The sequence below is a fragment of the Scatophagus argus genome, chromosome 8 (assembly GCF_020382885.2).
Source record: "Scatophagus argus isolate fScaArg1 chromosome 8, fScaArg1.pri, whole genome shotgun sequence".
Taxonomy (NCBI): Eukaryota; Metazoa; Chordata; class Actinopteri; family Scatophagidae; genus Scatophagus; species Scatophagus argus.
In genome coordinates this window covers 9771963-9795103 of record NC_058500.1, presented here as the reverse complement: position 1 = coordinate 9795103, position 23141 = coordinate 9771963, and the positions used below count along the sequence as shown (strand labels likewise).

The 23141-nt window shown below is 42.7% G+C and overlaps 1 protein-coding gene across 2 annotated transcripts in view; it reads right to left on the bottom strand.

Moving 5' to 3' along the window:
* Positions 1 to 23141, bottom strand: part of LOC124063122 (WAS/WASL-interacting protein family member 1) — a 36735-nt gene that overhangs the window by 9658 nt on the left and 3936 nt on the right. Inside the window, exons 2-6 of one of the 2 annotated variants that reach the window (XM_046396448.1) lie at positions 2978 to 3188; positions 1296 to 1350; positions 1051 to 1141; positions 493 to 929; positions 140 to 304 (exon numbers count right to left, since the gene is read on the bottom strand). In XM_046396448.1, coding sequence (XP_046252404.1) covers positions 140 to 304; positions 493 to 929; positions 1051 to 1141; positions 1296 to 1350; positions 2978 to 3108 — 879 coding nt within the window. In that variant the 5' untranslated portion in view covers positions 3109 to 3188. The remainder of the gene's footprint in view (positions 1 to 139; positions 305 to 492; positions 930 to 1050; positions 1142 to 1295; positions 1351 to 2977; positions 3189 to 23141) is intronic. The other variant, XM_046396449.1, reaches the window with a different exon arrangement.

Below are 23141 nucleotides of genomic sequence, written 5' to 3'. Positions count from 1 at the left end.
CAACATACTTAAAGAGCTCTTCCAAATCTAGCGTAGTAAGAAAAATAATAACATGAAGCATCTTTTTTTCATTTTGTTCTTGCTTTCTCATTTCAAGTCACCATCTAATGACTATTTTAAAAATATATACATACTTTACCTTTCTGAACTTCCTTATAGAAGCATACTCAGCTGCAGTTGGATCTTGGATGGCCAGGGAGTTGACAGAAGACAAAGGGGACCTGCTGACCCCACTCGCACCATTACATCTTCCTGCCGTCGGTCCGTTAATGGTGCCGTTACCTCTGCCATTCCCTCTGCCACCCTTTGAGAAGAGAAAGAAAAGGTTGTATTAGCAGAGATGCCCGTTACAAATTACAAATGCAACAACGCAGAAGTTGCACCGTAAACAAGGCCCGAAGTCAGTGTCACTGAAAGTGTTCGTCTGTAGCTCCAGTGTTTGTGTACTCACAATACAAGTTTACAGTTTGGGATCTATGCGCATGTACTTACATTTCCATGTCCGTTTCCGCTGCGAGCTCCGTTGGTCTGACTTGGGGGGCTCTGAGCAGCTCTGACTGGAGCTGGAGTGTTGGCTGATGTGGTTGGCGGGGCAGAGGGTACCTTGGGGCCCGAGTCAGTTTCCCGGACACCAACGCTTTCATACAGGCCGTCATCCAGGCAGTGGGTGGGGGTGGGGTTGTTCCTTATACCCACCTCAGTGTAGGTATGGTCTCTCGCCTCACCTCCTCCTCCTCCTCCTCCTCCTCCTCCTCCTCCTCCTGCTCCCCCATCTCCTCCTGTTTCCCCTCCTCCCCCCTGGCCAGATCCCTGGGGACTGGTGGGGATCTGGGGAAGCTGGCGCCCATGTGATGGCCTCAGGTCTGTCTGGGAGCGTCGACTGTGAAGGAGCAAGAGGTCCATACTGGCTGGACGACTCTTGCTAACAGCTGCACAGACAGAAAGAGGAAGAGGAGCAAGGGGAGAAAGAAAGTGTAGTGAAGACGGGATTGAAGTAGTAACGGCTCAGGGTTGCATATCATATAGGGTCACATGCAAACTGTCACTTACAGTTTCCATTGCAGGGAAAGCGATTGATCTCGTGCAACCTGGTGTCAGATTTGCTCATGGAGTTCAATTTTGGATGTCGAAGGGTACCCTGCTGTCAAAAACATACAGGAAGGTTAATACAGGAATTAAAAAATGCAAACATGCGCGTGCTCATCTGTGTACAGAAACCAGCTATTCACTGAGAAAGGATACTTGGAAGAGAGCAGAAGGAGATGGAGAGGGAATAAAATGGAAGTATGTCTCACCATATTTACAGATGTCCCTTTCTCTCCGGCTGGGGGGTGCTTGCTCTTGCTTTTTCTGACACAACATCAATGTGAGGAAGGTCAACGGGAGCCAGTGGACAGAGAGAGAGAGAGAGAGACAACTTACATGCACTCAGAGCACACAGATACTATCAGCATCCAAGCTGGGTTAGGGCATAAACGTCCTTGGTTATTAACAAGAGCCCGGTCAAACATCGAGTGGAGCGTGACTCAGGTTTTTGTTTTTTGTCAAAGCGGAGGATGTCCTTCACTGTGGAACTTCTTATCACGACAAGACCAAGCAAACTCACAATTATTATTTTGGAGCTTCATCACGCTTTGCCACTCTGCTTTGCTATCCTGTGGTATCAGCCTTGTGTAACAAATGTATCTATTGTAGTGATACGTAAGTCCCACGAGGTATCTGTAGCTATAGGAAACTGTTGATATGGTGAGAGAGAATGATGAGATGAAGTAAGAAGACGAAAGCTCCAGGGTGCAGGTGAGAACGCGAGAACTGTTCTACCCCCACTCCTTTTGTCTCTCTGCCTCTCATATAATGAAAGATCTTACTGCTGTGCTGCACAACACAATGTAGAAATAAATAGCACTTCTGGTTTGCAAACAGGTGAAGAAATCATGCATAAATCATCTAATTATAGAAGGTGGTTGAAATACTAAAAGACTTAAGAAGCACCACAGTCATTTCTGTGAGATCTGTGTTACTGGATGTAGCTACTATCTGTCTGAGTGAGCAGGAACTCAAGCCTGTTCGCACAAACATATGGCCATCATACCCCAAGGGGACCGTGAGAAGGCGAAGAGAGCTCCCCTTGGAGATGTTCATAATAACATGGCACAGGAGGGGGTTCAAGCTAAAAAGTCCTGAAGGTATGAAGACAGATAAAGAACGGCATCAATTTTGCAAGTTTAGATTAAGTTCTTAAAAGAAATCTACTATAATCCCTGGAATCTGTGCAGGAACGGTATTTTTTAAACCAATATTAGGAAATCAATAGCATTAGGCCTCTTTCCAGGATCTATGGTATTTGTACATGACAAAGTGAACTGATGAACTGGTGCACATATTTCATACTTTAGATCTTAAAAATAGTGCAATTTTACTTCTACAACAAGACCTGCTTTGACATTTCTCTACATCCTTATCTGTGTATCCCATGGCAACAAAGCCACAGTGTAGCCTCTGATTGGTCCCTGAGGGTTTTGAAAAAAGAAGACGAAAAAGAAGGAAAAAAATCCCATAGGCTGTTCCATTGCTCTTGCCTGATCCTCTTTAAACCGCAGGGTGACTCCATTGCTTTGGCCTGCTGAGGAGTCTGCTGAAAGAGGGGTGACGTGAGGCTGCTCTGACTCTGGCCTGTCTCCTCTGTGTCCTGTAAACATCATTTCATCTGATCTGACACTCACAGCCATTAACATTCATTACCGCCACTCTACTCAGACCGGGGGATGAAAGAGACGGAGAGGATGGATGGAGGGAGGAGAAGAGTTCAGAAGAAGTAGAGACACATAAAAGAAGGAGTAGATGATGAGAGTGATCTGGGAGGGCACAGAAAGCTGGCAGCTGAGATAATAAAACTCTTGCTGGCCTCTTTTTTATTTTACTTCAATTCACCCTCTAGTTTTTTTCCACGTTTCAGGTCATGTGACCGCCGTCTTACCTTTGGCAGCCAACGCAGATGAGGACAATAAGGATGGTGACCACAAAGGCGGAAGCTGCTGCGATGGCTCCCAGGAGCAGCAGGTTTTGGTAGGTAGTTTCCTCAACATTTGTCCCTTCACTGTCACCCATGACACCCACTCCCTCTCGCTTGCTCAGTCACTTCCACTCGAGCTCAAGCTCTGCCGCACAGACCGTCTGCTCAGGAAAACCTGCACAGATACAAGTGATGGGAGAAAGAAAGTAAAAAGACAGAACATATGACTGACATGAGAGGTATGAACAAACTGAAGAAATGCTGCAGAGAGCGAGGTGAGAAACGGTGTGTGTGTGTGTGTGTGTGTGTGTGTGTGTGCTCGGTTTGCCTCTGGCTTTTTGTCACTGTCTCTTTCTGACATATCAGTTTCTATTTTTGACTCACTAGCAGAATAATGCACAGAAAATAGAACACCTTACAAGGCAGCCAGTATGAGCGTGCCAAAAAATGTTTCATCACACTCTTTCTTTTTGTTGTTAAGAAAAGATCAGAATGATGCCATAACATTCATTTGACTGGCCAGAGAGCTTCTCGTGTTCGTTTAACAGGAAAAACCTACTGAGCGCCCCAGATGTTGTGTCTCGCTGACGGAAGGACCTGATCCACTGCTGCTACACTTCATTTCCTGGCAGAACGCTTTCTTTTTCTTTTTTTTCCCCCCTCTCCAATCAACAGTGGCGCTCGGAACAAGATTTTCAATTTTTTAAACAGTGGTACATATTGCAGTGAGTGTTGTACTACAAACAAGGTTACACTTTCCAATCTTTTATACCTCTTCTTCTACTTCTCTGACACACAAGGGCAAGTAAACCATCCACAACCGCCCATCCATGCACACGCACACACACACACACACAATTCATGTCAGATAAAATTATTGCAGACAGTATTTGTGTGTAATACAGGGAGGGGAATACTGTACTTTCTACTCCAGTGGATCTACAGTATATGACAAATACTTTATGTTTTGCTAAAAAAGAGTGTTGTTTAGAAAGAATAAGTTTAGCAAGATAAGAAGTCAGGGGGAAAAAGCTGACTCTGTCCAAAACAAAAACTACACCTATCAAGATCTCAGGTGTCTTATCCACATGGTATATTTGTTTTTATTTTAAATCCTTAAATGAGCATAAATGTAAAATGACAACTTGTTATCAGCATCAAAAACAAAGCAAGTGAGTGTATTTCCCAAAATAACATTTTTCTTTAAACTAGCAGTATAAGTTGTGGTTACGTCATTACTTCTCACAGGGTATGGTATATGAAACAGGCAAATGAATCTTCTTCTTCACAGTGAGGAGAGGTCTTATTTTTAGTGCAGTATTTATATATTGTAGTACTGGTACTGTATGTTTGAAGTAAATGATTTCAATACTTTGTCCAGTGTCCAGGATTGGGCTTGTAAATGTATTACTAGTTTTGCACATTAAAACACTTGAGTTCTCTATTATCCACTCTATTATCCAGTATCAAACTAGAGATTTATTCCAGTTGGTATTTATTCCAACTGTTGAGCCTTCCTAAAAAAAACCAAAACAAAACAATGCATAGAGTCATAGAAAAATAATCCCTCTGAACCATCACTTGATCAGTTGTTGAGTCTCATTCCCTGGTTGCGAAATAACAGGGCTTTGGTTTGGCGGCAGTTTTGACAATCTGGGAATGTGACCCAACAATCAGCGACCTTTCTCCAGAATCACTTAATGATGTGTTTCAAAACAGCTACCCACAACTTTAATTTTAACATCAACCCAGTGAAAAGCTAGAAAAACAAAAGTCACTGCGGCATCGCAAGTTGGAACATCGTTACAAAAACCGCTTGCCAAAACTACAAATCCTTTGTTAATGCAGGTATAACTTTTCTATACTTAGACACAGCGTCCATACATAGAGAAAGAGGAGTTTCAGAGTTATCTGGTCAGTTAATCAGTTAGGCTAACCCTGCTGCCAGAATGTTCTGTAAAATGAGGTATGTTGTGTTGATATTGCGAAAAGCAATCTAAAATCCTCCCAGTTCACACGATTATTAAACAGCATTCTGACCACAGTTCATGTTACATTCAATCTAAAAGGGTCACCCATTAGCAAGCTAATGTTAGCTTTGACAAAATCAACTAATCTCTACATAAAAACCAGTCGGTGTGGTGCGAACGGCTTTAATTTAGTGTGCATCATCATATAGCACAGACACAGTGAACATCTGTGTTACAAGTCGGCTCCTGAAGTAGAGCCTACAAGACAGACAATATGTTCAGTGTGAGGTACAAATATGTTTGCAATGACTGACTTATCCGCACAAGACATTTGGAATTTGTCAATACCTGCACTCGCAGCTCGGCACATATGCCAGAGGCTCAACACGCACAAGCCTACACTATGCGCCTTTATAAACAGAGACAATAGCAGCAGCGTGGTTAAAGTATTAGATTATAGTGAAAGCCGAACGTCGGGGATCCGCACAACAAAGCAAGCAATGAGCAGAAGGAGGTCATGGGAAGCTACTGTATGGAAGGTGTGTGTGTGTGTGTGTGTGTGTGAGAGAGAGAGAGCGAGAGATTGTGGCACATACCACCACAGGATCTGACTCCGGCTTTCTGTTTCTTGGAGATAAAACTGCATCTTTTTTTTTTTCCATGTCCTCTTTTTTTGGTCCCGCTCCCTCTCTCTTCCACCAGATCTCCTCTTCTCCTTCTCCCCCCTCTCTCCCTCTCTCTCTCTCTCTCTGTCTGTCTGCCTGACCCTGCAGATATGTGAGGCGATGCACGCCGAATGAATTAGCAGAGCAGAGGCCTCAGACAGCCCTTTATGGAATAGACCGACAGGCAGGCGAAGCAGGCAGGCAGAGAACAACACTGTGGAAAGAGTGAATGAAAGGGAAGGGTAAGAGAGAGGTGATGAGACACAGGAGCACATGAGTGGGATGAAAGAGCAGACAGGTGGGAGAAGATGCAAGAAAAACCGGGGGAAGACAGAGAAAAAGGGAAGCGCACTTAAAACACGAAGGAGGAATGAGGAGGGGAGGGTGTGATAAACAGTGGGGGAAGGAAGGGAGAAAAGAGAGTGATGAGACGAAGAAGATGAAGACAGTGAGAGAAATAGCGGGGAAGCCTGGGAGAATGTGTGATGAGCGCATGGAGGGGTGGGGGTGGGGGGCAGAGAGAAGAGAGAGAGTGAGAGAGAGTGAGAGAGAGAGAGAAAGGGGGGGGGGGGGAGAAGGAGGCGATGAGAAGGAGGTCATCAGCGGTCTGTTTCTGCCTGCATTTTGTCAAACCCCCCCCTCTTCTAAAATATTCAGAGGAGAAACACATCACAAGGGGTGCGTTTCTGAACCGCCAGCGAACACAATGCAGGATGGGAGCACATGTCTGACAGTATGTGAAGCTCGCAAGTGGTGAACAAGACTCCGCGGGAGGAGAGGCACTTTCTGTACAACGCTACAACGCCCCTGCAGCACGCTCGACTATGACACACAGTTAGGATGGCAAGAGTGTTTATTCCTGCGTCTTTCTTCATTTCAGGACATCACGAGTAAAATGATGACAGTGATAATAACAGCATATTGAGACTGATGGCGATGGTGATGATAGCCCTGCCGATGCCTGCTGCCGCCACCGCCGCCGTCGGTTATTATAATAAACATGTCAGTGATGACAATGATGAAGGGTGCAGGTACTAATACCGATGGTAATGATGGTGATAATGAGGTCAAACTGAAAGATGTGAAGACACATCGTGGGGCGGATGCAAGCAGCAGAATTGGCAGAGCAGCAAGCAGGATGCAGCAGTGCAGCGCAACCACAGGGTGGAAGTTTCGACTGTGACTCTGAGAACACACGCATGCACACCAGAATAAAACACAACTCTGTTGGGGTGCAAATTTAACTCCAAATCTTTGAATTACACAGTCTTTGCAGTAAAAACTCACGTCAACATGCTCTTTGATTGGGGATATGCAGCTGGGGTCTAACAGACTCTGCAGCCTCTTTGTTATGCAATATCTACTCGTCAAAAGCTAATTGTAGTTTCTGCTCCGAGTTCCGCTTAAAATAGACTGTTGAAAAGAAAATCGGCCTCATTTTAACATGCCCTTTTTTCAAAGACTTAAAGGTTTATATCAGTAATTTCCAGTTCTCATACCTCATTTCATTTTAACTTTTTGTGCCAATAACAGCTTCTTTCAGGAGTGCATCTACCATCCCCAGTTCTGTCAGATCTCATCACATGGGAGCCATAAAAATGGGTAAAATTCTTCTTGTAACAGGATTGAGCAGACCCTAATGCCATAATGCTGCTTTTCTTGTACAAATGAATGCGTATTGTGCTGTTTTTAATGTGTCGTGTGTTTAATTAGATATTTAAACGAGTAATTAATTACTAAGAAGCTGTTTTCTGAACAGTGCATTTGAAACTATGAAATTATCTTACTGGTTTCTCTTGGATGGCAGCAGCTCTTCAAAAGTGGGACATTTTTGTTTGGTTTAAAAATAAGCGTAACCTGATTTCAGCTACATTTCAGGGATGACATTTACATTTACAGTAACATTTCGAATTACATCATGAGCTGTTATAAATTGTTAATGCTTTCAGTAGACAAGAGATGTTGGTTTTGCGGGGCAGCTTTTACTGAGAGAGCAGAACGGCTGAAAAGACCTGACTTCAATAACAACAGAGCCGAATGCTGTACAAAGCATAAACTGGACAGCTTTTGGGAGGCTGAGTGTATATAAAGTATATTAAGGTTAACCTCAGCATTTCTTATGCGATTCCCCTACAGTCATCTAAAATTAAAAAAAAAAAAAAATCTGTTCAGCTGCTGTTCTCATTCTTGTGTATCAGGGGCTTCCTTAAAACAATCTACAATCACAGTTTCTCTGATGTTTGACTGACAAGCTGCCTGAAAGAGAATTATTGAATATCATGTGCTTGTTTGTTGCCAATGAAGCATAAAGAGTAAAGAAGTATTAAGCACAGATAATAAGCTGTTACAAGATTGATAAAAATATGTAACAGCAAGGAAATATGCACACACACACACAGCCATCACTTTGGGCTGTAAGAAGCTGTGACATATTTTTCCAAACAAAACAAAACAAAATTGATCAATTAAAAAAGTAATCAGCAGATTAGTCCATACTTAAAATAATCCTGAGTTGCAGGTCTACACAAAATTGTTCGAAATGAGCTCCATTTCACAACAACAAAGTCCTACTTTTATAATATGCATAAATCATAAAAGAATGTTGTGATATATAATAGTGTAGCAGTAACACATTTTCCTGATTCTATACTTGCATACTTTCGCTGAAGTAACATTTTCAATAAAAAAAAACTTTTGCTTGAAACAGAGCATTTTTATGATGTGTTAGTAGTACTTTTACTTAAAGGTATACTACACAGAATTCCCAAGTCTGGGAATGATACTCATCGATAAATTGTCTTTCTCCGAAATCAGTGACTCCCAGAAACGACACTGCCTCACTCTTCTAGTGGGTCAGAAAGGATTATTTTTGTATGAGTTTCACACTTTACATTTTCTTTAAGTAAAGGATACGTCCCCCACCACTGTCAACAGACGATAATAACAATACACACTGCAACTTATATACACATATGCACTGCCAGAATTTGACCTTGTGCTCCTTCTCCTTTAAGAACGTAAAACCTAAGAAACCTGAAAAACCTGAAACGTGAAGTTCATCTTCACACTCAGCTGGTCACTACCACTTGAAAAGCTGTCAACACTTATCACATCACTCCCAAAAAGACTCTTTTCCATCTCCACATAGGATTAACAAAGCCAGCATCCATGCAATTTTCCTAATTGTAGCCAGAGATTCTCAAGGCCGATATGTTGCCGTCATGTTCCTGTGTGCAGCTTTCAGTCTCAGTCATCACATTAGGACAAATCCAACTAAGTGATTATTATCAAGGGCAACAATGGAGTAAACCCCCGAGATATGAGGATTGCCGGATGAGAGTGTGTGTGTGTGTGAGGGAGTGTGAAGCACAACTCTTGCTCAGTAAATGAATTAAATTATCTAAGTCCATGCCACTTCATAGGCTTCACATATCCAAGACTTACAGTTACAGGCTAGCAATCTTCATCAGGCAGTATGACGTATTGTCAAGTATCCCCTGTCCACTGGATATCAACAAGTAAAACAGCCTGCCCTGTCTGTGCTCCACCTCAAATCAATCTGAAGATCAGGCATTGAAGCACACGTACCGGTAATCTGCGATGGACAGAAATAAATGGCGATGATAGAAAGAAAGAGGGGAGTGTAGAGGACAACTTGTCTCCCAAACATTGTAAGGCAAGTTCATCAGAGGCCTGGACTACAGCACATTACATCTGAGAGGAGACGAGAAATCACATCATGTCCATGGCAATCTCCAGCCCCGCGGGACACCACTGCACCGTGCATAACAACATGAAGTGATGGGGGAGACAGAGAAGAAGAAAGGGAGAGAGAGGGAGGCAGTAATCGGACAGGAGTGGGGTGGGGGGTTGCAGCTTAACCATCTGACATTTTTGCCATCAGCTGCAATGCCTATCTCTAAGCCTCACACACACACACACACCCCCACTGAGGGCTAAGACCTTGTACCGGCACCGAAATTCAGTTTGCAATTTAGTGGCTATCCCAAAGTGACCTGTTACAAGTGGTCACATAACACGTCCAGTGAGCACAACCTGCTGTTGTCCTGAACTAACATTCTAATCTCATAAGCAAATATGATTTGGAGTCTGCTCAAAGCTTTAGGCAGCATCCTCCTCTTAATGAGTGAGAGTATGAAGTGACAAGTGAAGGGTTATCTCTAAACAAGAGTGTTAAACGTGATCGTGGCTTCTGCTGCTTTACAGCTTTTCAAAGACAAGGTGATATTCTACATTTTGTGATGTCAATAAATCCCATGAGAAGACCAAAGTCATTGACCCCTACTGTTGACCTGCATAAGCCCAACTGAGCTTTTTACAGTGTATGAAACTACATACAGGTGACGTCTGTTTCTGTATCAGCAAGTAAGGATCCGAACATGTGGGCAACCTTCACTTCTTAACATCTTCAAAAAAAAAAAAAAACAAAAAAACCTGCATATAAATAAATTCTAAGCATTATATGTTTATATTGTATATTAACATATATAAATGATGAGACTGTGGTGCTATTTTTGTACATAGTTTTGCAGATATCTGGCATGACGACAGGGAGCGGAAAACAGAGATTTCCAATCTTAAAATGTTAAATACATAAACATTTGTAAAACCCACTCTCTTCTATTCTCAGCAGAGGACAGTTGGCAGCACCACTCTGGTTGCTGTTGGGTGTAAAGCACTGTTTGTTTCATCTGTTCCACACCCGATAGTGAGCTTATGATCTCCTCAAATGGCAACCCTTGTGTTGTGTTATTTTTAGAGTTACACAGGATTTTGACATTTCACTCGTTTGCCTCATCCTGTGTCGCATGGTGAAATCTTTCCACCATAAAACAACAAAGAAAATCCCAAAAGGTTGCTCGACAGATTTCTTTGTTTCTCTGAGTTTCAGGGTGGATGTGTGTGTGTGTGTGTGTGTGTGTGTGTGTTTCAACTGCTGAGTGCAGGAGGTGTAAAGGAAAATAACATATACCCTAAATAGGAACTGAAAGATAAAGTGTGATAAATAAAACTGTTAACATGCATACCCTGGAACCCAACCGCTGAATGGGGGGCATTAATCTCGGTGTGTATGTAAATATAAAACGTTACGGCGAAGTGAGTGTGAGAGTTTTCCATGTGTTAAGAGGCTCAAGCTCGGGTCAAGCTAATAAAAAATGAAGAATAGACTGAATACAGTTTGCTCTATCTGTGCTTTCTGAGTGCACAGAGGACAGTTCCAGCAAGAGACTTCATAAGCCGTGAATACAGGATAGTGCTGATGCTACAGACGCAGGCGAGGCAAGACCCCATTTTCCTCTCACTTGACTCGACTTAATTAACCAGAATGAGTCAGAAGCAACATTCAGGATTTAAGATTTATCCTTATGGGATTGGGGATCTCTCTGTTTCTCTCTCTCTCTCTCTCTCTGTGTCTCTCTCTCTCTCTCCCTCTTCCCAGCTCTCTCTATCTATCTCTCTGTTTATGGTTGAATTCTGTGCTAACTTCCTGCTCATTACTTTAATGATGGTGCTACAGTGAGTTTATGCTCACGAGTGCAGTTTGCTTTTTAACACGGCAGTTTGGGAATAGCGAGTACCCGCACATACACATGCAGAAATTCATGCAAACAGCGACAGAGAATCAAATAAAATCAAAATCCCATACATGCATTATGAATGTGTGTCGTATCAAAAAACAACTGGCAGCCTTGTAGAAAAACTAGCAAAATCTTTCACAGTATGCAAGTTGCACGACAGACACAGTGCTCTGTGACCACGCATGCACACATTTACTGAAAATAAAGAGTTAATGACAGAAGGAAAAGTAAATGGGACGAGCGACAAACGTCTTTTTCCTCCTCTGAAGTATCGGCTTAGCCCCTACATAACTGTGATACAGAGAAAGAGTCTGACAGACAGATATATCCAACCCGAGCTCTCTGCTTTTTCTTTAGATGCATTATTCATCTGTGTGCCAATTTGGAGGAACCCTCCCAATCTCCCAGATAGCACCAAAAAGAGGAGAAATGAGAGAGAGACAGGCAGACTAGAGAGAAAGAAGTCACAGAGAGAAAGTCAGAAAAAGAGAAAGACAGAAAAGAGGAGAGGAGAGGGAGAGGAAAACACCAGAACAAAAGAACGAGCGAGACAGACACAGAAAAGTGGGAGCAGGAACGGTTCAGTCTCTCAGCTGCAATGTAGTGAAACATCCAAAAAGGATTTCAAATGATCCAGGGAGACTTCTGCCTATATGTTTTGATATTCCCAGCTCTGCCTGACTTGTCTGCGCAGAGCAGATTAATGACGATTTCCACGCTAAAGACTCTTAACCCTGTCAAAAACACAGAGGGAGCAAAGACCACAGGCCTGAAGCTGGCTTCCTCTGGCCTCAAATCGTGCTCTGTTGCTAAATGTGAGTGCAGGCATGCTGTCAGACATATGCAAACACTTTCATGACTGCATGATGACGCCAGGAATAACCATTTTTGTTCATAGGATGTCCTATCATTATCTCTCACTCGTATCTCAAGTGTCCTGATAACGTCAGGATCATACCAGCATCCCTTCCAGTACAACCACATCCACGCTGGTAGCTGTTGAAGCTGTTCATCCTGGGACAGCCTGCCCCAGATTTAACCTCCACACATTCAGCCCGTCTCATCCCTCCTTCCTTTTTAGGTTTGTCTGTCTCACCTCCAGAGCAGATTTCTTTAACATCACGGCCTAGCAGAAGACGTAGGAGCACCTTCTCACCGTGATGGATGTGTGTGAGTTGGGGAGGGGGGTTAAGTGTGTGTGTGGGCTGGATCAGTAGGATTTCTGCTTAATCTGCCACCGTCTCCCAATAACAGAGCTGTGAGCGTTCAGAACTAACAGCTGGTTGTGTCTACCCCCAAGCCCACATTACTGCACCACACAGAGGACTAGCAGGCTACCTTTGACTGCAGACACCCACTTACCTCACTATTCAACTTTACTTTTCACTAATACTGTACAAAAATCTGTTTGTGCCATATCTGGTGTGTGATTACAGGTTCATTATTTCACACAGCCCTGCTACTCTTTGAGCGTTTCTACTGTAGCGTTATGAAATAGCACTAGTGAACGGCGCTGCCGCGAAGGGCGTTGGCTCACGCTCCTCCGCTGAAGGATCTGTCAAACTGTGGAGCTACTCTGAGGATTCGCCTGTCAGATTTGGCCTTATTTGTCAGTTTGCTGTGATTCTGCTCCCTCAGCTTTGTCATGTCACCATTCAGATCGCTTCAGAGGGCTCCCGGGAGTCGCTCACGTGGAGAATATATGCCAGACCTCGTAGCTGATTTACATCAGGTCAGTCTTTCACCGAGACAGGCAGAATGCTTACGCTCTATGAACAACACTAGTTTGGAGGATTTAAGCAGCTATGATAATCTCTCGAGGTGCTGTCATTACAGTCAAACAGGGTTACAAAAATAGGTCTCAGCCTTCATGCAGCAATTTACTCTGAACTATTTAATATTGAGGATTCACTACACATTTGCAGAAAAACTGTGAATTTGCACTAGAGAAGAACTTTTTTCTTTAACACGTTATCATTCTGTGTACTTGTGCTCCCATCACCCATATAGTCAGCTCTACAGGCACAGCTGCTTCAAAAATGCCTTGAAAAGGCGCATCTGAAAAGCGTGGTTCACCTATGGGGTCTGCAGCGTGCAACCAGGGCAGACTAATGCAATTAAATAAACACCATTGCAATTCCTTTGCCTTGCGCTGAAAAGTTGTGAATATTTGAAATAAACTAAATGTGTGACTCAGTTACATAAACAAAATGACAGCACTGACTTCTACATACACCTGCAAACTCTAATGTCACGTAAATGGGAGCGAATTATTAGAAGCACACACATTTTTGATGCATTTTCTATGGTTCAGGCAGTGTGCAGTTTTTTGTAATCAAAAATTCAGTTTGTGTCCCAGTTTACAAATATTTAGATTTATCAATTTCCAAAGGTAGTTTTGCCACATGGCCTGGTTAGGTTTTTTTAGTTTGTACACTTCAGGACTGAATCTCCACATAAAGCAGAAATACAAACGTCAAACAAGCATGAATGCAAACGTGTGCACGCGCACACACACACTTGTAGGTCCACATGGCAGCGCCAGTTCCCAGGTCTCGGGTGGCGAGTGATGTTTTCACACTTGTGTGGGGAGATTGCTATTTCTGCACGGAGCCAGATGACTCAATTATTCATCGCGGATGCTGGTACACTCACTTTACCTCTATAAGGAAGGATGCAGGAGGGGGCGGGTGTGTCTTGCGCAGAGTGTGTGTTCCACATGTACATGTCTGTGTACGCTTGTGACTGTGTAGTGGATGTATGCAAGAAGACCAGCAGCAGGAGATGAACCGCTGACATGCCACGCCGCACAATAGGAGGGGAAAGAGGAAAAAAAGGAAAGGGAGCTGTCATAAACACAGCAATCAAAGAGATATGAAGCAGGAGGTGGGGATCAAAGAGCAGAAGGAGAAGAGGGAAGGAATTAGTTCCCTTATCTTCTCTCGAAGACAACTGTGCAACTTCCAATCCTCTCTAGCCCAGTTAACAGTTACAAAGAAAAAGACTTGAATTACCAGTAAAAGTAAAACTTAGCCACTCAACTCTGCACCTTGTGCAGTCTTGCTCCTGTGGTGTGGCACTAAAGCTTTACATTTTGAGTCAGTTACTGATGCTGCTTACCTGTTATTATTGTCACACATACAGTATTCCACTTTTTTTTCCATTATGAACATAACAGGTATGACAGATCATGTGACTAAGGCAGATTCAAACCCACAACATAGTGAGTGCATGTTACAAAACGCGTCGGGTTTGCGGATAGACGCCCACTTAGCCACAGACCTGACACAGCTGAGTGTGATCAGCGTGTGCTGCCGTGAGTCCGCAAACAGCCGCTGAGTGCTGCCCCAAGAGCACATTTCTCGCCTCTGACACCATATGGAGCCAGTGGAAATTCCGAACAAACACAGTGCACACAAGCACACGCGCACATAGCCTATAGACACAAACACGTCTGCATAAGCACACATCGTTCATGTAAACAAAGTCAATTACATGACTAAGGAAAATCTTCACTAACTGTTAGACAGGCAATAGAAATTTAAACCTAACTACGTGCACACATATAGACACAAGGTTTTTCTCTATGTGCATCAATCTCTCACTTAAAACAAGCAAAAATGTGCACATGTATAACAGACACATAAGTCTTTGTCAGTGGCAGCCTATCTCTGCTTCTGCCCATATTTCCCTGAGGACAACTCTGGGGAGCCAACTGGAGCAGTTACACATGTCGACACTTCCACACAACCATTTACTGCTGCACACCCGTCCAGTTGCTCTTTCATTAGCTTTACAGTGTGGAACTCCCACACACACACACGTAGATTGCATGCACATACTGTAAACACACCCACCCACCTACACACACATACATACGCACACACAAAGAAAAAACGTAACTGTCTCATTTTACAGAAACACACACAGATACATTCACACACCCCTCCTTCCGCTTAAATCTTTAGGGCAGGCAGAATCTATGAGTGATATATTTTAAACTATTCCCCAGCGGATTTACAAGACCAAGACAGTACTCAATCTGATCACAGCCTTCACTTTCTATGTCAGCAATACATAAATGCTTCCCCCTCTTCAGCCTGGGTTTGTCTGGGTGTGCATGTGTGTTTGCGAGCAAGCTAATGAGGGATAGAGAGAGGGAGGAAGAGAAGATACAGAGAGTGAGAGAGAGAAAGAGGTAGAACTGCAGCAGTGATGAGCGTATACTGTAAGTTACCATACTGTCAGTAGCACCCACCCCCGTGGTTTTGGGTGAGTCACTTGCTGCACTTGCAAGCTTGCTTGCTTCTGATCTTAAAACCTCAATAAGTAACAGTTTCTGTTAGTGTCTGTAAGTTTTAGCAAACCCCTGAAGAAAGCACAACATTTCTCTGTAGAAGCTAAGCTCTGGCACAACAGAGCCGAAGCGCGACACACACCTCAACCGTCACGCTACCACCGCCCATTCAGGGTCTCAGTACCATCCAAATGACTGTGTCTAATTTTCACTGGATATTCCATTTCCATTTGAAAGGTGGTTAGTGCCCATTGAGCAATGTTATCGTGGCTGCGCAGACAGAGCAAGGCTGCCCTGCTCCTCCCAGCTTCTGACAAGGAAGCCATCGATTTGATTCAGTCTTAAAAGCCGGGTCAGCCTCAACAATGGCAGCTCGTGGAAAAACCATTACCCCAGGTGATTTCTGAAACGTTAACCTACATGCATGTTTGCCATCACTCTGTTTCCCTCTTTCTCTAACTATCCTACACAGCACCACAGATGGGAAAGCAGACAGGAGAGACAGAGCTCTGTGGGTTGCTTCTCAATGGAGTATGCAGGCTCCTCTCTAGATGAGTCATGCTGCCTTTCTTTACACTTCTTGTCCAAGGCCACCTACCTTACACCTCCACTCTTGCACAGTTACTGCCAAGTTACTACGCCTGCTCATCCATTACACTACTCACAGCCTCTGACACAGTAGAAAAGTCACAGATGACTAATACCATCTAGCTAAAATGCCTGCTGCTGCACTGAAAATGATATGTGGTGTTTAAAGCTGAATGTTATATATGCAAATTAGTTATAGTATCATTATTTTATGTTGTTTGTCTGGCTGAGTGATGTTAGATGTGAAGAATGGCATGTTTACTGTGGTTGGACTGCTAGTCAGTCTCATTGTTCCTAATGGTTTGTTACAGCTCACAACTGTCCAGTCCAAAACTGTTCAAACCAGATTCACAAGCAGAGAAAGACTCATTTTTCACCAGGTTTATACTCAGTAGCAAAAGAGTGAGAGGGATATAAACTTTGTAGCATTTTCAATTTTCAAACGACAGGCTTCAACATAATCTTCTGCACCAGCTATAATAACATGAGAACAGTACAAATAATATCTAACTGATGCTCAAAAATCCATGGTGCTTCTTTGATTGGGAAATGTACAAGCTAAGATCAGCATCTATCTGTTCATAAAAACAATTTCAATTTAAAACCACTAGCTATATGTCCGTGCTATATGCAGTAGATGTACTCATGGCAGCAATCACAGCACTGAGGTCTGTGTGAATAGGTCTCATTCAGACTCGCACATCTGAACACTGCAATTCTACTCCATTCCTCTTTGCAAAACTGCTAAAGCTCTGCCAAGTTGCCCAAGGATTGACCATAAACAGCCCTTTTCAAGTCCAGCCATAAATTTTCTATTGGACCGAGGTCTGGGCTTTGACTGGGCCACTCCAGAACGTGCACCTTGTTGTCTTTAAACCATTTCTGTGTAGCTTTCACTATATACTTCAGGTAATTGTCTTACTGGAAAATAAATATTCTCCCAGGTCAAAGTTCTCTTGCAGACTGAATCTGATTGTCCTCCAGGATTACCCTACATTTTTAAATTTATAAGTCTTAAAGGGTCTGCTGCTGAGAAGCATCCCCACCCCCATGCTTCACTGTAGGGATGGTGTGTTTGCAGTGATGTGCAGTGCTTGGTGTCTGGCTTTCACGTGCCTTTGGGTGAACTCTAGATGAGATTTAATATGACCTTTTTCAACAGTGGCTTTCTCACATAAAGACTTGACTGGTGAAGAACCTGAACAACAGTTATGCAGATGCTTGAAGGGTTCTTTTGTCTTCATGGTGTTATTGTAGCTAGGAATACGGATTAACCAGGGACTGGACCTTCCGGACACAGGTGTCTTTATACTACAATCACTTGAGACACATTCACTGCACTCGGGTGATCTCCATTTTGCTAATTGTGAGGCTGCTAACACCAACTGGCTGGACCTCTGCTGAATTAGGTTAGTAACTTTAAAGGGGGTGAATATCCATGCAGTTGCTTATTTTACACTATATATTTTGAATTACTTTACCAAATTATATTGATTTGATTGACATTTGATATGATTCTATTTGTAAAAGCAAGAAAACGGGAAAACATCCAATGGGTACTTTTTATAGGCACTGTAGTGCTTGGATACAGTTATTTAGGTTCAGAATGTGGTTATACTAGAAATGTGACTTTTCTCAACAGTGTGTTGAGATTTCATTGAGGAAAACATAAAAGGGACAAAAAATACATTACATTAATATTTTACAGGCATTGCTGCTCAGTATGAAGCAAATCATATCAGTAGTGATTTCACTTGGTGTTCGACCTGCTGGCCTTGCATGTTTGATGCCAATGAGATGTATGTATGTGACAGTGTGAATGGTGTTAATATAGTGCAGGGTTTCTGCTAATTGGGTTAGTGCACAGTTTGGTTAATTGGGTTAACAGAGCTTCCATGACAGCTACCACACGGAGAGGCCCAGCTTGCTATCGATCACAGGGGTGAACGAAGGGGACAAACACAGCAGGTGCTTTCATTAAACAAGTGCAAGGACATGCAAACATGATGAACTGCACATACACTCACAAACAAACGAGTCATATTACACTGGAACTCGCTGCACTGGCTCACTCCTGATGGAGGGAGGGTGGAGATGTATGGAGCCCATCAAATAAAATGCAGTTGAAAGTGATGATGGGTATTTATGAAAATGGTAGCAAATGGATCAATAAATATGGATTTGTGTGTGTGTGTGTGTGTGTGTGTGTGTGTGTGTGTGTGTGTGTGTTTGCATGAAAGAGAAGGAAAGTGTGTGAGAGAGAAAAAGAAAGACACCACTTGGGACCTCAGCTCCCTTTCATGTGGAGGTGAATGCATAAATAATAAAATTAAATCATCAAAAACAGCCCAAAATAGTCCCAACTCTTCTCTTAATAACACACACACACACACACACAAACACACACAAAGAATCATATGTTCCTCATTCTTCAAAGTTATAATAGTTTCTATCAGTCTTCAAATTTAATAATCTATGTATTAAAATGTCAAAACTACGATAAAAATATCTTTTATTGAGCCACTTACGCAAGAACTAAAATAACCTAGGTATAGTGATAACAGTCTTCCTGATTAAAAATGTCATTTTACAATAAAAATAAGAATTGTCAGTGTGTGTTGCGTATCTCCGGGCTTTGATGTGCTGCTTGCCTCTGTAGCTACCAGTTATCTGATGGTAGCTAGGTGCAATCTGCAAGGTGTCGGGGGAGTGAAGAACTAAATAAAGACATTTCAAGGTTTTCAGGCACGAAGAAATCTCAACCCCAGTTGTGTGACTTCACTTCTTCACTTAACACATTCTGCTGCCTCCTAAAATAGCTTGGTGTTTCTCTGAAGCCAGGCTCTTGACTTAACACCAAGATAGACAGACAAGGTGTGTGCAGCGACAAAAACTATGTCAACGCAAAAAAGAAAAAAACCCACAACATCCACGCTGCAAGAAGCACACAAACCCACTGCAAGATCTGGAGATTGATTCTGTGTGATCTTGCGATGTGCTGTTTGATAAGTATATAGTTTTGGATGCTTAGGTCTGGGAAGAGCACACACATCTGCTCAACATTTGGCCCTGCAACATAAAGTTTATGACCTTTACTTCACTTTTACAAAGCTGATCAGTATAACTAACCTCTTACAGGGGAAGTCAAGTCAACATGTTTGATGTGTAAGGAGACATTCCAAATCCTGAACGATGTTGAGAGTCAAACACATGCTTTGATTTTGCTGCGAACTATTCTTTAAAGCCAAAGGCAGCCTCTGGAGTGGAGTTCAGCTGATGTGATCTCTCCTTCCACAAGCTACTCTTATTAAGCAGCGCCACTAAAAGCTGGAGGATTCTCTTACTAAACCAATCAATATAGGATCTGCTTTGCCACGGTCCCAGGAGTCCTCAACTCCACCCTTCATTCTTCCTCCAGCTTTCACTGTCCCTACAGCCTGACTCATTCATGGCAGGCATGAAAGTGAAGTGGGGTGTGTATGTGTGCGTGCACGCTGTATTTGTGTGATCCTGCATACCCAAGACAGATGTGATTCCAAACGTAGCACTATCGCAAACCTCAGGAGGTGAAACAGGTGAAAACAGTCCTCTGAGGCAGAGCCGAGGAGCAAACCACCGGTTAATGAATAAATAAACACACCAGTCAGCATGAATGCCCAGCTGTCCTGGCGCTCTTTCAGTGCAGAGGCTGATCTTCCATCGCTAACACCTGTGTGACTGTCAGTGGAATCAATAAACAGCTACTGTTGCAAAGGTGAACTCTCCCACCAGCATGCACCATCCCTCCACCGGCTGCCTGCGTCTCAAACAGGAAGAAGCATTCACAGCAGAGTGACAGACATCATATTCATCTTAATACAACAACTGCTTTGCCAATTAGAGCAAAGCATACAAAAATATGTGTACTGGTAATATGGAAATACAGACAGATGGCTTAGGAAGGTGTAGAAACACACATACGTACGTGCAAAAACCAGACCAGACAGCCAGACACACTGGGACACACAACATTACATCCTGTCATGTTCCTCAGCTAGTCCTCTCAGTCATAATATATGACTGGCTTGATAATCAATTCATCATCATATGTGGTCACAACAAAATGCATTGAAACAAAAGCATAAATCACCAAACCCATTCACAATATACCTTCTTTTGCCTAAGTTCGCGGTCAGTTTTTCTCATTTTGTATAATTTCATGCTGAAACTCACCAGAGTGTTTTCATTCTAAAATCTAGATGCTGCACATGATGGCATCATTGAATTACCTTCATGTGCTGATGCAACAGGCCCGCTATGATTACCATTACTACATGTTTGGTAATTAATATTGGCCAACTACTACATGCTCATGATTCTGCTTGGACTTGCTGCCAATGACATTAAATTTGCTGGAGGAGAAGTGCAAAGCAAAGTCTCAAGGCACACACCTGTACCCAGCAAGTCGCTGGTTTGATGCTCAGCCCAAATCAGAGCATGAACACAGGTTATGTAACACTCCCCCCTTTTCTTAAAGCAAGAGCGAGCAATACTTTTATGTTAAAGTATGCTGATCTAACGGCATAAAACACAAAGAAGGACTGCGATAGAGAAGAGCATCCTGTCTCCACTAATGAGACCCAGATGATTCGCTCTGTTTGCGCAGATTAAACTATTGTTGGTATAAACACTTCTCCACCCAGAAGAAATGACAACAAGAACTTAAAGAATAAAAAAAATAAAAGCGCCTCCTCTTTTTTTCGGCATTAAAGACGGAGTGCCCAGCTGCACCGCAGCTGCGAGGCTTATTCAGAGAGGCGCTGAACACTCTGTGGAACGATCCAATAGCCGACAGCAGAAAACTGAGGTCACGGCGTTACGTATTCACAGCGCTGAAAGAGGTCACGCTAAGGCAAATTTCCTTAGGTCAATAAAAAAAAAAGTAAAAGTGAAAAAAAATAAAATTAAAATAAGTTTAAAATGACATAGTACCACAGATGTGTATGTGGAGAAAGCAGCAAAGTTGTGCTGGGAAATGTGTCTTTCCCTGCACGTCTGTTTTGACTTTGAATTCTTGGATATGGAATATCCAAGAATGAATGAATATTATTCTGACAGCCACAGCTACTCTCAATTTGCTGTGCTTCACCAACCTGCCTTTAAACTGGAGAGGCATCCTAGTTCCAGTTTGTGTCTCTATCACATTTAAGTCATAGAGCTGAATATCTGATTTAGCAAATTTGGTGATCTTCTATCATCAAAGATTCTTCTAACCATCTGGATGAAAAAACAGTCTGTCTGTTGCCCGCTGCCAAAAAAAAAAAAATAAATAAATAAATAAAAAAGATTTTTAATCTGTTTGTGTGTGTTCGTCACACCTGGATTTCCTAAACCAGGTAACTGAAAGATGACATTTGCGCTGGCTCTTCTTGAAAAGCCGAAGCCAAATATGACCGTGTTGTTTTGTATGAACACAAATAATTTTGAACTGAAATGTAACTATATACGACAAAACTGTTTTTACATTTTAGTGTGTGTACAAATTATGGGGGGAAATACGTCGTCTCCAGCTGCCGTCTTTATTCGGATTAGTAAAAACAGGCACAACATGGAAAAAAGTTTAAAATCTTCTGCAAAGGATGGATAACTTTGTCCTCCTGATGGTTAGAGGAGTCTTTGAGGATTTGGAAAATGCATACAGAACAAAAGTAAGTGTCCACATTTTTCAAAAGCTGACCAGTATTCATTTTTCGGCAAAACTGCAGGCAGACTCGATTGTAAGGGTAACGCACAACAGGGACAAACCAGCACTGCAGTAACACCTGCACTTGCTTGGAAGTGAATGAACACAGGTGACACAGGTGGAATATTTCTTCAGTGCAACAAACTTCACCCGCTGCTAAGACCTTGAAAGGTTTTCAAACAGTCTAAAAGCAGCTGATGGGATTTGATGCGCGAACTTCAAGACGCAAGCATGTTTTCTCTCGGTTCATGCGGTATGGCTGCTAAATGGGAGCAGAGGATATAAAAATGGAACTTCAGTGTCCAGAACAGGCATGTTATTTCCTATTCTTGTATTATAGTTGTATCACACAGAACATAATGGGGAGTTAAAGGCGTTTCTGTCCAAGTCTTTGCTGCCTTATTTATTGTGTTTGATCTTATTCAGTCATGTTCAGGGACATCATGCTGTAATACTGCTGAGAGATGAATCAATACTTATGAATTACAGAGCTCCTACTCCAATGGCAAGTTACTGCAATGCTGTACCTAGCCTGATGGATACTTAACTACTGCACTCAACAGGAGGACTCGCACTTATATGTGAAATGCATGGATTGTAAAATTAGGACATGCGACACAATAACTGGTGTGAATTTTGGACTCTAATGTACTGTAGTGTGAAAGAGACGAAGGTCTAATCAGTAACTGTCTTTCTTTTTCTTTTCATTTTCTAAGAGGAGAGCAATTGAGGGTATCGCTATTCGCTAATATGCTGTGCCATCATTTCCTTAACCTCTGATGATCTTATTTTCTTGAATGTGATATTATTTGATAGATACATAGATAGATACTTTATTGATCCCCAGGTAAATTCAATCAATATTTGTGCTAATTGTTTGATTGAAAAAAGAAAACTATTCAAAAACTAATTTATTCCACTTCTGCTTGTCATCCCTCGTTGACTCATTCTCACTGTCTTTCCTCAGTGCCCATTTCCTTGTTTCCTCCTTTGGCCTCTGCAGTGCCTCTTATTGCCCGATACACAGCATTAATAATTGAGAGCATTTTATGCAGACAGTGAGTTTTGGTGCCCTGAGCTCTTTGGTCACGGATCCATGGCACTAATGCTGGGTGGCAGGCCAGTTTGAGGCCCCGCACTCCAAGTCCAGGCTAGGGCACATCTGTCTGGCTGACTGGCCAATCTCCAGCACCCCCGATCCCTGAGCTATTATGGGTTCAGCTGACATGCACACACACAAGCGCATACACACTTTGAGGATTCACGGACCATTTCCTCTGTGATCT